The 16,191-nt window shown below is 41.5% G+C and overlaps 1 protein-coding gene across 5 annotated transcripts in view; it reads right to left on the bottom strand.

The window, feature by feature from the left end:
• Positions 1–4: 4 nt before the first annotated feature.
• Positions 5–16,191, bottom strand: part of LOC135744203 (NACHT, LRR and PYD domains-containing protein 1 homolog) — a 45,702-nt gene continuing 29,515 nt past the window's right edge. For 3 of the 5 annotated variants that reach the window (XM_065262202.2, XM_065262203.2, XM_065262201.2), the window contains exon 11: positions 11,447–12,867. In XM_065262202.2, the coding sequence (XP_065118274.1) occupies positions 12,815–12,867 (53 nt within the window). In that variant the 3' untranslated portion in view covers positions 11,447–12,814. Of the gene's footprint in view, positions 2,625–11,446; positions 12,868–16,191 lie in introns of those variants that run through there. The other 2 variants (XM_065262204.1, XM_065262200.1) reach the window with 2 other exon arrangements.

Raw genomic sequence — 16,191 nt, 5'->3', positions numbered from 1 at the left:
AGCATTCAAGTTCAAATGTGTTTATTTGTGAAGAGAACAGATGAACAGAGATCGTGCATCACTTTACATATTTAACAAAACATGAAGCAGATTAAATAATAATTTTTTACAGTGACATACAGCTGAGGCGATAAAACACATGAACTTTGTGCTGAACAGGCAAATATGTACAAATCAAATCACAAAATACTATAGTGATTAAAATTGTGTAATAAACCCAGTTCATACACAGCAAACAGAAAGCATCAAAGTAAGTCTCTTTATTTCACAACGTAAATATTTAAAATGTAGACAAGGGCACAGGGGCGGAGTGGGACCACAAAATCTACCAGGGAATTTCATAGACCACCAGCCCTCCGTGGTCAAAAAAGAAAATGGTTCCCTGTAAATAAGCAAATGCTGAAATCTAAAATTACAATAAAATGACTACACAAAAACATGAAATACCAAGTGTAATAATTATTATTTTAAAGATCTTGAAGTCAACAACAGTTCCCTAGTTTCAGGTAAGCTAAAGCTTAATTTGGTTGCAAAGCTTATAGATGTTTAATGTGACAAAATGTCAGTCATCGTGTGATAACGAAATATCACACACACAAATATCTGCACACAGTGAGTTTTAGTTTTAACTAGTGATGAGCGAGTCACTCGAAACTCGGATCATTTAACCCGATCCCTAAAATGACTCGAGAACCATGAGTCCTAGTGACCATTAACCCGAGTCAGTTGAGTCCTCTCAGATTTTGCATTAAGAATGAGAAATTGTATAAAACACAAAGCTCTTCAAATGTTTACAACAGAATTACAACAAATAACTCTACATAAGCTGCCATAGGTTCTATAACTTGCAACAACAAGTTAATTTACATCTCCAATGTCAACTGGGGGTACCGAGTGAGCAAAAAGCTGCTATTCCGGATCGTAATTTCCTGCAGCTCCGAGTCCGAGTACAAAGGGATGCGTGCGCGCGACAATGAGTTGGTCGGCGGCTCGGGGATTCACACAGAGAGTGACTCAACTCATAGAGCTTGAATCCTGAACTAGGAAAAATGAGCCTTGCTCGTGTTATTAACCCACTGACTCATGTAGGCTAATCTGTTGCAATATTTGACTGGCACAATGTTTTGGGTAGAAGCTGCAAATGTTTAAACATTTTAAATCCGAGGACTGCTGCAGCAGTGCTGCTGGAAAGATCCGCCACCGACGGACATACACAGCTCCTCTTGTTGACTGAGTCACTCAGAGTGATGCGAGTGGTTCACTCACAGGACCCGTGCAGGAGCGGGCGTCTCTGTCTGGGACTCAATCACAAGATCATGTTCTTGCGTGGATGAGTGACTGTGTGGCTGCATTAACCGAAACCTATCGTGGATCTTTTAAGTCAATCTGAAACAGGACACGTTCCTCTCACATCCAAGTCAACAAAGCCTGACATCTTCTAAACGTGGTGTTGATATATTTGTCATTATGAAATGAAACTAAACACACCGAACTTTTACAATTCTGTTATTGATAATGTTACCACGGACATGCATGTTTTTTACGAGTTCCCCAGCCGTTTTTTGCGAGCAGAGGAGTCGTAGACTCGTAGCTGCATGCGTGATCTGAGTTGCTTGGTTGGCATTAGTATGATTTAGCGATTTGAATTGGAAGTGACTCAAGTGACTCGAGTGACTCGCACAACCCGGATCATATTAGTGAGTGACTCAGAATAACCCGAATCCTTAAAAAGATCCGGGTTGACCATCACTAGTTTTAACACATCACACATTTGTTTTACGCAAATGGCACGCCAAACTGCACCGCACACAGTGAACACACTTAAAGGGTGTAACTGCGTCCAATATCCCAACTCCCCTCCCACGCAAACCGCCAGACCTACAGCTAACAACTTATCAATACATAAGTACATAAATTAAACTCACTTTCCTCTCCTCGGGCCACCTAGACCCATCCATAAGGGGTGAAGAACACGGGCAGCAGCCAATGCAATTTGAATGGGCATGCATAGATAGAGGCGACGTCTAAAGTCCATTCGTAAAAGTTCAGCCATCCGTCACCACAAGATCTCCATAACGAATCACACGGGCGGGCGGATAGTCCACCCTCCAAAGCGATTACATAAGGTAGTGCACAAATGTCAGCCCACACTCTTTCGAGGCAATGGTGATGCTAAGAATCAATTACCCATCTGACTCCACTCTCTCATATTTTCAAAACTAACTAACTAACTAACTATCTTCACCTCCGGAGGACCTATTACCCCCGAGAGACAACAAACTTACCCCACAAGAAAATCACCACCTCGACACGTCCGCTCTCCTTTCTGCCTCCTTTAAAACCTTCGTCTTTCCGGTGTGTCCACAGGTGCATGCAATCAGAATAATCATGTGAACACAGAGTGACGGCACTCTACACTACTCCCCCTCTAATTCAAAAGGAATCAAAAGGAATCAGCTCTGACTGCAGTTCTAGAGGCTCTGCTAGACCATGTTGAAGTTGCCCATCCCCCTCCCTCAAGGGGTCAGATTGTCCCTCTGTATGGTGTTGTCTCTCCACTGCCACAGAGGACGAGTGTTATTGTAATGGTGGTTGTCCAGACTCAGCACCTCTCTGCCAGCTCTCTGAAACAAATTGAGAAACATATGGTTTTAGGCGATTATAATCATGGTTCTAAATTAACTTTTTTTTATCACCAGCCAATGTGGCTGGTAACTTTCTAAAGTTACCAGCCAATCAGCATTTCCACTAGCCAATTTTTTTTCCGGTGAAAATGAGAAATTATGATTGCCACCTAGGGCTGTCAGGGCTGACAATATATATTCGAATAGTTTAAAAAAAACGAATTTTGAATATGAAAATTAATATTCAAATACATTTTTTTTTTTTTAAAGCCGTGGTAGTAGAGGCGTGGCTATCTACTTTGTGAGTGGGCGCACTAGCGCCTGGTTCAGGGACAGGTCACAGTAGTCACACTGTCTGTCACTGTTAAAAGTTGACGCGTCTTGCATGGAAGATGGCAGAAAGTCGACCGCAGCAGAGAAAGCGATTTTAACCCCCAAAAATCTTAAACGCTATGTCTGGAAGTACTTTGGATTTTGGTCGGTAGGAGGTAAAATTGTTGAGCCACGAGATAAAGTTGTTAGCATACCATTCGACCACTAGCAACATGATGTCACATCTCGAAAATGTGCACCCAAATGAGCATGGCATCTTGTACACACTGCATATTAATTCGTTTGTCACTTTTAATGCTTAATCCTGTTCTGTACACACACACTTCAGTAATTTACGAGACTGACAATCGCATTCTACAACCGCATTAACTCCCGCTAACTGCAGTGACAACCGCGTTTACAGAAACTTTGCATAGTGTGTAGCCTACATAACCGAACTGAACAACTAGTAGTTAATAAAGTGTTTAAACGTGCATCATGGACATGACAGGTCTCTCTTCTGAAGAAAAAAAAATTTTACAAGGGGGAAAAGTCTTCTGTATGCGCCGTACAGAGAATGACAGAAGCACAAGCGTTTGCTGCTCATTGTTGCCAGATCTTGCACTAAAAAAACAACGAACAAGAAAAATCCAATAATAAACCAAAATAAATCCAAACGCTTTACCTCAAAGATCAAAATATTGGGACTGGCACCTTCACATTTTAACAACACCAAAAACTTGATCGCTTCATGAGCCAAAAGCCATAAACGGTTAAGCGCTAAAATGGTATGGGAGTACAAAAATCACGAGGACCTGGCAACACTGCAAGAGCGCGCGCAGCCTCACAAATGCGTACAATACACAACGACACGACGGAGGTTTATTGCAAAACACAATGCTGTTAAATTATTTTCATCAAAGCTGTGAGTGATAAGCACGTGAGACGGCAGACCGTTACTATGGTTATCTCCGTGTCAATCATCACATTTTCACATTTAAATGTGGTTGTCACTCCTGAAAGTTTGCAGTGTGTACGAGACCACAATGTGTGGAACTCCAGCTAAACAGTCATGTCTTAACACTTACTTTGAATCGCCCGCCACAAGCTATTTGTCTGCAACACGACAAGAGGTCATAACGGAGAAATTAATTTCGTTCATTTGTAAGGACATGAGACCAATCAGTGTCGTGGATGGAGCAGGCTTCAGGGAGTTTTGTCAAGCAATGTAACCGAGGTACCATATCACTTTGATGTCTCTTGATTTACTTGTTTTGTGTATGTAATATACGTTGTCAAATATGTTAAAACTTAAATAGACTACCTATAGAAGTAGTTATGTCTCTTTATATTAATTTGTCCTGTTATTGACGTAATGCGTCGTTAACGTCATTGAAAAAAATGGGCAACCAGATATTCAAATATTCGTGTGTTTTTTAGGGAGAATATTCGACCGTCATTTTTGAGCAATTTTGACAGCCCTATTGCCACCGAATGCTTTGATAATTTTATTAACATTGTTGGTATGTGGAAATATGAAAAACACACATAAAGTGAGGCTTCTCCCAGCAAGGCTCTCTTCAATACGACCTGTCTTGGCAGTTTTAATTAACGTTAAAATCTGTGATGACTTCAGGCACTCTCATGGTCCTTTACTGCCTCAACTTTAAAATTTGTTCCCACCACAAAATTTTTCGTTTCGTTTTTTCTTTCACGTACATGCATATTTTCTAAATTATACAATAATAGCAACGATTAATAACTTATTTTTACAAGAATATTTTTACAACTTCTTAAGGAACCAGTCATTTTATGACTGCTATATTACAATAGTCATAGTTACTGATAACTGTGTATGTAGTGTCCTAGAGTAAAACATCAGTAAACTAAATATTAACAGTATAACACATACATGTGCTGATTTTCTCAGCAACAATGCAATCCTTTAGACTTGACAGAGGTTTTCCTGAGATTTTTCCTCTAATGTTTGAGACCTGACAGGGTGGAGATGTAATTTGTCTTACCTCCCTTAAACTCATCATCTCTCCTTTCTGCTTCCCTTTCCCTGCTTTGCAAAAAACATTTCTGATGTCCACAGAAGCCAATAGTGATTGAGTCAAAATAAGATTCTAATTTAGAAACTTACTTTAGTTTCGTCATGTTTTCATAAGCTAAATCAATCTCATGGCATTTTGCGTGGATGTGCGTCTGGACTTTTGAATGCGGTTGTGCGTGAATGAACGTCGCTTTACAAGCGTAAATTGGGTAACTGCATTGCATATAGATCTGTTTTTGCCGCTATTATCTTTGTAAAGGAATACACTAGTTAACTGCTAAAATTTTAACTTGAGATTTACACCGGGGCACAAAAGATTTAGACTGGGGCATGTGCCACCTTCCTTGTGTTTTGGTGGGCGCGCTCCGTTAATTTCCATGGTAGTACTGCCAGAGGGATAAATGACGAGAACAGAGCTTTATGTATCATGCATGCAATGCCACATGCATCACCGACCAAACTGGCTAGTAAGTTTTTAATAACACCCGCCAAAATGAATTTACTGGTTTACTGGTTGTAGCTGATATCCCTAGCTTTATCAGGGATGTGATTTTTCCGTATAAATACAGATCTCCGTATTTTCTGACCTTGGTGGGATGACTAGTCTAAAACACGTAAATCCGAAGAGTTTTATTTTTGCGATGGTTGGGGGGTAAATGTGTGCGTTGTTTGTAGACACGCTGTCGTCCAACATGTATCCCAGACATTAGGTTTGTTTGAGTTCATGCTGCGCCGCAAAAACCGACAGGCAGGTGACATGAATGAATGAAGCTTTATTTGTCACATGGTCACAAGAACCAGTGAAATGAAACCATCAACCTGTCCATACATACAATACATAAAAAACAATTGGGTAGACAGAACAGGTCGACAGAGCATTAAGAAGAAATACAGCATTACATGAGGAAGGGTAGGTTAAAAAAACAAACAAACCCCCAGACTATGCTCCAAAGGGAGTACAGTTTGGGAACAGGGAAAAAAACACCTCAGCAACATAAGCACAAAGTCAGTACACCTTACAACATGAACAATACATGACTTGCAACACGATAGGAAGGAATGGGGTTTCGAGATAGCCCAACGCAGGCAGGCAGCCATCCGGTCCTGCAGCCATATTTGGCGCTGGTCACAGACCCGTCTTACCGGCTGGGGGGTACAAAGCTGCGAAGGCGAGGGATTTGGGTACTGGGTGGTGATTGCATATATATACAGTATGTGTGTGTAAGAGTTCGTGTGTGTGTAGGCCTTGAGAGAGTCGCTTTGCCCGGCATCCCAAATCTCGGTGCCTCAGTCCGCATGATGTTAAAGCGTTAACACAGCAGATTGCCGTGGAGACAACCTTGATTAGGTCCAAACAGAGTCAACAATCATCAGGTGTCTGTGGGAGAGGGGTAAGGGAATGCAAGAGCGTCTCGCTGCAGTGCTCTTCCGAGGGAGTTGTTGTTCCAGCAGCGGCCTTGGCCAGTGCTGGATAAGGGGGGCCGAAAGCAGATAAGATTGGAATTGTTTGGTCTTGGGGCGAGTAGCCGCATTCCTTTACACGACTACTCTCTTAGTCCATTCTGGTCCATCAGCTTTTTCAAATCCGTTAACATCTCCTTGATGTTTTTCAAATCCGTTTGCATCTCCTTGATGATATCCATATTGCGGGTCATTTCCAAGTTGTTCTCCAAAATGTGGTTAATAGTCCCAGCCTGAGCGCTGACCGCTCTGCCCACCGCTTCAATCATCCCGGGCAGCTTTTTTGGACTTTTTGCAGCTGTCACCGTCTTCTTAATTTCTCGATAAACCAGGGCAAAGCCTAATCCAGTCAGCAAACCCCAGGTTATCATGGCTCCGAATAGATAGATATCTTCAATGTCCTCCACGGAAAGAGCCGCCAGACACACGACCCGCCACCTCTCCCATGCGTCCATCGTGTAGCCAGCTGCGAACGTTCCGGCAGGGCAGACAGGTTCCCCCGAACCCAAGCTTCTCGTCGAGAATATGGTGTCAATTGCGTTGAGAGACCAGTTGATCAAATCCATGATTTTTAGTTTCGAGAGCAGTGCGGAGAGTCTCTCAAGTTAAGACACAAGACTATACGACACGATAGGAGCAAAGCAGGGAAGGTTACGGGGAGGAGAGGAGATAAAATGCGACCGCCTTCGCTGAGAGCCAAACGAGAGAGACTCGTTGTACATCAAAGTACAATGAGAGAGATTTGAGAAATCATAAGGAAGTCTGCTTTCAAATCGCTCTCGCACTACAGCCAAACGAGAGAGACTCGTTGTACATCAAAGTACAACGAGAGAGATTTGAGAAATCATAAGGAAGTCTGCTTTCAAATCGCTCTCGCACTACTGTGATGTCATCTGCCTTTTCTGTGTTCTTCGTCATACACAACGTGCTTGTTGAGGATGCGCAGAGCGACTAGATTCGGGACGTATAGTCATCTGTCGAGTAGACAGAAAACGCTGTAAAACATGATCACTGTAGAATTCTGAGGCGTCAATGATATCAATTAAAACAACATTTATACATATACTGACATTGCAAAGTGACCCGAAAGGATTTTATTGGAATGGATAGGAACCAACCTGTCCTGCTCTCACGTTCCCTCTTTAGCCACCCCCCCCCAACTTGCTTGGGTTCCTTACTTGCAATTGCATTCAGGCCATGTTGCTTACCAGCCCTATGAACAATCCTATACTGAAAGCTTGATAGCTGTTCTAACCAACGAGCCAGCTGTCCTTCCACTCCTTGAAAATTATGAAGCAACCGCAGGGAACTGTGTCTGTATGTAATGCAAACTCCGCCCCAAAAGATAATGTTTAAAATGTTTTGTAAAACAATATTCAACAATTCCTTTTTGGTGGCTACATTTTACGTTCTTGTTTTGTCAAGGACCGGCCTGCATAAGCCACCATACGCTCCGTCCCTCCCTCCACCTGGAATAATACAGCACCAATCCCAACATCTAAAGCATCGGTTTCAAGAATAAATGGTTTCAGGGGATCAAGGTATGCTAAAACTGGGGCTGATATCAACCATGACTTAAGGGTTAAAAAGGCTCTCTGACAATCCTCTCCCCAGTGGAACTTCCTGCCCTTTTCTGTCAGTTGGTGCAAAGGCCGAGCAATCTCTGGAAACCTCTTAATAAAGCGGCGGTAGTAGGAGGCCAGCCCCAGAAAACTTTGTACCTCTGTTTGGTTCCTTGGGACCGGCCATCCCCGTACCGCCTCAACCTTAGAAGGGTCGGCCTTAACGCCCTCAGACGAAATATTGTGCCCTACATTCGTGCTCAAAATTATTCATAACCTTTGTAAAAGTGACCAAAGGAATGGTCTCTGATCTCTTGTCAGGTGTTCTCCAAACTCATCAGGCATTGTAGGTGAAGACTTAGAGCTGTTCTTTTGGGGAAAGAAGGTTGCAATTTGCAAACAGATGACATTTAAAGGAGTTCCACTTTTAAATTGGCCTCATACAAATTCTTAAAAACTTGCCCCAGGCGCTCTAAATGTTTCTGAAATGTTTTCCCAAAAACTATTATATCATCAAGGTATAACAAACATGTGGTCCACTGGAGGTCTGCCAAAATCAAATCCATCAACCTTTGAAAGGTAGAAGATTGTCTGTTCTGTTCGTTGGTATGTGTTGCATAAAAAAAGTTCTAAATGTAAAAAAAAGAAAGACTATAACTTAGAACGTTAAACTCAAATAGACCTTGTTGTGTAATAAAAGCAGTTTTGGGTTTGTCTTTTTGGGTCAGCCTCTACCTGCCAGTACCCACTGGCTAGGTCAAGAGTGGAAAACCAGCAAGCATTTGCCAAACTGTCAAGTGCATCGTCTATCCTTGGGAGGGGATACGGATCTTTCTGTGTAACATCATTCAACTTCCTATAGTCGATACCAAAACGAAGGCTACCGTCCTTTTTCCTAACTGGCACCACTGGAGCTGCACATGGGCTACTGGAAGTTTGTATAATTCCATTGTCCAACATCTGTTTTATATGCTCTTTTACTTCATGTTGCAAATGCAATGAGACCTGATGAGGAGCCATTTTAATAGGTTTACCAACGCTGGTCTCAATCTGGTGGCAAACACCTAAATTGTTGTGTCCTGTACTAAAAAGTTGGTTATAATTCTCTAACATTTGGCGAAGAGCCTGCGTTTGTTCCATATTAACCCTCTGGAGTCTAATCCAAAATAGGAAATTAAGGCATCATTAGACCATACTGTTTTTCATGACTGTCTTGGTCCACTTCGTTGGCCCCTTCAACCACCTCTATATTCGTAGACAACACTCCAATTTTCATTCCATCACGTAAAGTGGGGCTGAAACGATTCATTGAGTTACTCGATTAACTCGATTCAAAAAATTTCTTGAGGCAAAAATTCTGCCTCGAAGCCTCATTAAATTCCTATGACCCGCACTACACGCGCCGAGATCTGATTCACACAGACCGTTGTTCAATGTTCAGGAAGCACATCATAGCGTGTGATACATTTTAGTTGGCGCAATGGCGGAGAGTAAATTGGTCCATAAACCGCAGAGATAGAATGTCTAAAGTTTGGGATCATTACATTCTTATCATTATATTACATTCAGCATCTGAACCGAAAACATCCACAGCTGTTTCACCAAGCGTCGATGAAACAAGGTAACGTAGCTTTCGCTGATTTTAATCCCATACTGTATTTATAGCGATGTCGTTATGCGGTTTGACTAGATATGATGTTTAGCTTTGATGTTTTTAAGTAATAAACGTATTCACGTTCAAGAGAGTATAGCTTAAAAAGGACCCCTTCACACACACGCATGCACCCTCGTCTCTCTCACGCGAGTCAGACCGACAATATGACAGTTAACAGCAAAAGAGCGCTCACGCTTCAGTATTTGATTGACAAGACAGCTGACTCGGTGGTTGCTTAGCAATATAAAAAGCCGCGTCGCACTGCTCTTTTTAAAAAAAGCCAGTACGTCGCGCCTTGCGTTTCCAAGCGTTTAAAGCACTTTTGGTGTGACTGGCCCCTTAGTAAACAAAGAAAATAAAAACACTCACTATACAGTCAGACGTCCGTTTATCCCTGCATCCTGCACACAAACGCGTCCCCTGCACAATATCTCCACAGACGCGCTGCCTCAACTCTGTGCTCGTAAGCCGAAACACGTCTTTGAAATAAACATGTCCAAACACGAAAGTTGCTCTCTTGCATCGAAACATTAACCAAACAAACGTTCATATCCTTATCTGATGCAGAAATGTTAAAAAGAAGGCACACAGCGACAGTCCGGGCTTCTCTACGCAGCAGAGGCCGATGGTTGCAGCGTCCTTCCCGGCCTCCTCTACTCAGCCGAAGCCCAGGCTCCGGCCTACTCCTCTGGCTTCTGTTCCTCCATCTGCCTAAGCTCTTTGCTGTATTGTGGCTCATAAAGGTGCAATGAACAGCGGTTTAGAGCATCACGCTTGCGAAATCACCCTCTTCTATATCATATTGATTAACTTCTGCTGTTATTGTAACACAAAGTCTGGTTCGCTCCACAACGTCTGTTTAGCTTAGCATAAAGATGGCGGCTGATCGTTTTTTTTCGTCTGTGTTCGTATATGTTTGTAAGTCCCACCCACTGATCTGTAATAGGTCTTTAGCGTGAGTGGGTCCACCCATAGCCCCCACCTTGGAAAAATGAGGAATGAGTGTCTGTAGTCTTTCACACTTAACAGAGATACAGGATTTCCTTCTTTCAATGACGCAAAATGACGATTTTTACATCATTGAAAGAAGGAAGTGCCTCACTGAAATCAGTATTTCTCCCCTCTCAGGGGAAACTGAGGGAATGATGCACGACCATTTAAAAACATGACTGGGGTTCTAACGATACAAAGCTTAATACAAATGGGTGAAGTTTCCCTTTAAACTTTTATGTAGCTACGCAACAATAATTTCAGCTGCATGCATTCACTGTGTAAAGTGGGACGTGATGTTGTGATTTTTCGAACGGATTCTTAACCTAAAATGTTCCACAATTCAAGTGATGCAAACCAAATGCAGCATTCTATTGAAAATGAATGTATGTATTTCTGCCGTACCAAAATGCAATGAAGCAACTGAACGTCTGACTGGGGTGTCACTCTTCCTCACGTACAGCACGCGTGGACACACACACACAAACACAGGTGCACATGCGTGCACACACACAGGTTGTTACCATAGCAAATAGGCTCACCCCAGAAATGATATATTATGTGTTAGTAGCCTAATGGTAAATGTTGCAGGTGTAGAAATGTACATAAACCAGATATTTACTTTGATGTCAGGGCTTGATTACAGCATGAAACCTGTTGTGCATATTAATAAATTAAAGTGCTTAATTGTTGGCACTGACACTTATAAACACTAAATGGGTAAAAATGTAAATAAATAGGTTTATTTTTTTGGAGCCAAATACCTCTGGGTTTTTTAGAAATAAAAGCCAAATGCTTGAACATTTTACAGCCATTTCATTTTCGTTATGCATTATTTGTTTTGGTTGTTTAAAAACACACACAACATTTTTATCCGATTACTCGATTAATCGATCGATTCAGTGCTAGATTAATCGATTACAAAAAGAATCGATAGCTGCAGCCCTAACGTAAAGTATGCACTTCTTCAGTGACATTAATAACACAAACTGGCATAATGGCAGCGGCTACTTCACACAATGCACGAGCCACTAACACATCACAATAACGATACAGGGACGAATCCGGTTCCAACATACCTACTATTTTTCCCGGCAGGGCTCCCTCAACGTTGGCCAAAATTATAACTTTACTGCGTGGAGGTATCTTGGTTTATCAACGAACTACAACAGGCATGGGAGAAACTGGAGAGTTTGACCAAAAAAAAAATCACTCCCCAACAACACATCTCCATGGCTAATATTTGCTACCACAAAATCAACTACGACAGCCAAAGAATCAAATTGGCAGGTTGTTTTCCATTGACCTATAACTTCCATCCTGTCCCCATTAGCCCACTGACAAGCTACCATTATACGTTACTAAATCACCTCCCCCTTAAGTTGCTTCCAACCAAAACTGTTTGGATACAACTGACACTTGGCTCCTGTATCAACCAGTAAGCGGGTCTCTACCCCCCCCAACTTTACCCAACATGTAGACTCCAACAGTTTTTGGCTGGAACTGACATATTTTCCCAGACCTAGACGCTACAGAGAGAGGGGCGGGCTTCTCCCGTTTCCCGGCACATATGGGCAGCCTTTCTTAAAATGACGAGTACATAGTACGTAGGCTATCAGTTTTTAAATTCCTTGCATCACGTTTACCTGCAGCATAATCAAATTGACAGCTTAAAGGAAACACATATCTGTCATCACATGATCTTGTAATGTTTTAATAGTATTCTGCAAATATTTAACTTCCTGATGAAGCCCTGCCACCATAGCTACTAACGCTTGAATTTGCCCATCTACAGCTTGCCCCACTCATTTACTACACCACAAACTTAAGCATTTGGAAGAGAAACACTGCGCTCCAAGTTCCTAATTAATTCAAGCTCAGAGGACGAATTAACAGCACCCTACAACGAAGCTGGTTTAACACTACACAAACGAATACGCATCTCCTGTGCGCGTAATGAAATGGTCCCGGGCCAATAAATCCCTTGTGGCCGTGGCCACTGATGGATACGCTTTAAAAATCAAGCGCCTCAAAGCATTTTCACACTCGTGTGCGGTTTCATTTTCAGCTGCCTTTTCTTAAAGAAAACTAACCTGATTCCAATCAATACTTTCACAAGGCTCTAGACATCTGCCCATTGCCATCTTCAACTGCATCAAATTTTGTTGAGTTTCATCAGGCAATCCACAATAAATATCCCAGCACGACCTGTCAATAAGGACATAAACTTCAAATTTAATATGTCGTCCCACCCATTAATTCCAGCAGCCATTTCAAACTGAAATAGGACCACTCACGTGCCGTACCCTTAACAATTTCAGGCATATAAACTTATTTAACTGCCAAAAACTTTGGCTGCAGGAACAGGCACATTATCTCTACTACTCACCCCCTCAGACTGTGACATTTTAACAATCTTAAAGAGCAGTAAGATGACAATTTTAAGCATCCTATCACTATTTATAAGTCCCGGACAACAGGTTAAAATGCATGCAAGGTCAAAAAACACTGTAATTTTCTCAAAATATAAATTTAAAATAACCCCATTTCTCAGAGATCCCCAAACGATTCGTGTGAAGCCGTTCAACGACTCAGTCTGCCTAAACCCCACCTTTCAGTAGCCTACTTTGCTCTGATTGGTCAACTGACACAGTGTCTTTGCACAGATCACAGATCAGTCTCACAGACCACAGATCGGTGGCACAGAACAACAAGTGCAACATGTATTGACCTCGTGCTAACATGATTCACTGAGAAGACATTATCAACATCAATACACATCATTCATCATTAATCCAAGCAATAACAACGACGATTGAAACTAACATTTTACACTCATTTAAGCATTTATGTAAACTAACCGGGTCATAACAAAACCGTAAATGAGCATGCGTTAGCCGTTTGCTAATGTGACTCTCTGACAGTAAATTAACAGTTTAAACACACAAATCATTCATCATTAATCCAAGCAATAACAACGACGATTGAAACTAACAATGTTACACTCATTTAAGCATTTATGTAAACTAACCGGGTCATAGCAAAACGGCTTGCTATCGTGAATCTGACAGTATATAAATTAAGAGTATAAACAACGATATACATCATTAATCCAAGCAATAAAAACTAATATAGACATTTTACACTCATTTAAGCATTTATGTAAACTAACCGGGTCATAGCAAAACCGCTTGCTATCGTGACTATATAAGTTAGAGTTTAAACAACGATATCATTCATCATTAATCCAAGCAATAAAAACTAATATAGACATTTTACACTCATTTAAGCATTTATGTAAACTAACCGGGTCATAGCAAAACCGCTTGCTATGGTGACTCTGACAAGTTAGAGTTTAAACAACGATATCATTCATCATTAATCCAAGCAATAAAAACGAATATAGACATTTTACACTCTTTTAAGCATTTGTAAACTAACCGGGTCATAACAAAACCGTAAATGAGCATGCGTTAGCCGTTTGCTAACGTGACTCTCTGACAGTAAATTAACAGTTTAAATACACAACATCATTCATCATTAATCCAAACAATACAAACAACGATTGAAACTAACAATTTTACACTCATTTAAGCATTTATGTAAACTAACCTGGTCATAGCAAAACCGCTTGCTATCGTGACTCTGACAAGTTAGAGTTAGAGTTTAAACAACGATATCATTCATCATTAATCCAAGCAATAAAAACGAATATAGACATTTTACACTCTTTTAAGCAAGTATGTAGCTATAATCATACTTACAGTTTGTGGTTAGGAGACGCATGTTGTTCCAAATAAAGTGGGTACACAACCACTTTCATTGCCAAACGTCTAAATCCCTCCGATAAAAATTAATTTTAACCACTGATTCTTCACAGCCAGACATGTTTAGTATATTCCTCCTTGAAAAAGTCTCCTTTGGTAGTGAAAACAACACAAGCTGAAAACACAGCGTGAGCTGATGTTTACACTCACACACTACCTAGCTGTGGGCGGGTCATAGTTTTCGTTTCTCCCGGGCAAGGCTGTAGGCGGAGATTAGTATCTCGTGTGACGTGGATAAGTTCGTGTGACGTGGATAATATCAGGAAGAAGACTCACTCCCTATAACGACTCGTTTCAGCGATTCAGAGTCGACTCCCTACTTTAGAAGCCAATAACTTTATTAATCGTGCACTTTTTGGTTCAACTACTTTACACGTTGTTTACATTGATGGACAGCTACATGACACACTGCAATAAAGGTAAGTTTCGGTTTTGGATCTGTGTGGCTCTTTGAACTACGGATACTTCAATGAGGAAAAGTACGAATCACAATGATCCCACCGCTGCCACCAGTGTAATAAACCCAGATGAAGTATCATATGCAGCAAACAGTTGTCTTAATCAAAGCAAGTCTCTTTATTTCACAAAGTAAATATTTAAAATGTAGACACGGGCATAACACAGGTACGAAGATGGGGGACAAGGCACGCAGGGTGACCCACAATTCTGCACATCAATTCATCTGCACACAGTGAGTTTTAGTGTTAACACATCACACATTTGTTTTACCCAAATGGCATGCCATACTGCACCGCAAACAGTGAACACACTTTAAGGGTATAACGACATCCAATGTCCCAACTCCCCTCCCACGCAAACCGCCAGACCTACAACTAACAACGTACCAATACATAAGGACATAAATTAAAATCACTTCCCTCTCCTCGGGCCACCTAGACCCATCCATAAGGGGTGAAGAACTCGGGCAGCAGCCAATGCAATTTGAATGGGCAGGCATAGATAGAGGCAGCATCTAAAGTCCATTCATAAAAATCCAGTCATCCATCACCACAAGATCTCCGTAACACGAGCGGGCAGTCCACACTCCAAAGCGATTACATAAGGTAGTGCACAAATGTCAGTACGCAGTCTTTCGAGGCAATGGTTATGCTAAGAATCAATTCCCCATCTGACTCCACTCTCTCATATTTTCAAAACTAACTAACTAACTAACTAACGTCATCTACGGAGGACCTATTGTCCCTAAGAGACAACAAACGTACCCCACAAGAAAATCACCACATCGACACGCTTGCTCTACTTTCTGTCTCTTTTAAATCCTTCGTATTTCCGCTGCGTCCACAGGTGCATGCAATCAAAATAATCATGTGAACACAGAGTGACGACACTCTACAATAGCAACAGACGTGTAAAAATCTGAATTGAATTAACACTGTGTATCTGAAACCATCTTGTGTAATAAACCCATAAAGGCAGATAAATGCAGACTCTTGTCATTAGATTTTGTGTTTTTTTACCTGAGATAAAGACACAGTTTTACTTTTGTTCTGGAGATCGTGGGCTCTTACATTACACTTTGGTTAACGCAATCTGACACACTCACATGCAAACACATGCACAGGCACTCACACACGCACATGCACAGACACAAGCACAGACACACAGACACACACACGCACAGTAAAGTTGCCTAGCCACAGACCAGTACTTGCAACAAAGTTGACCAGGCCACGGAAAATACTGG

This window comes from Paramisgurnus dabryanus, chromosome 6 (genome assembly GCF_030506205.2).
Source record: "Paramisgurnus dabryanus chromosome 6, PD_genome_1.1, whole genome shotgun sequence".
NCBI classification, from domain to species: Eukaryota; Metazoa; Chordata; class Actinopteri; order Cypriniformes; family Cobitidae; genus Paramisgurnus; species Paramisgurnus dabryanus.
The sequence above is the reverse complement of the archived record's forward strand: the minus strand, read 5'-3'. Positions and strand labels throughout refer to the sequence as shown.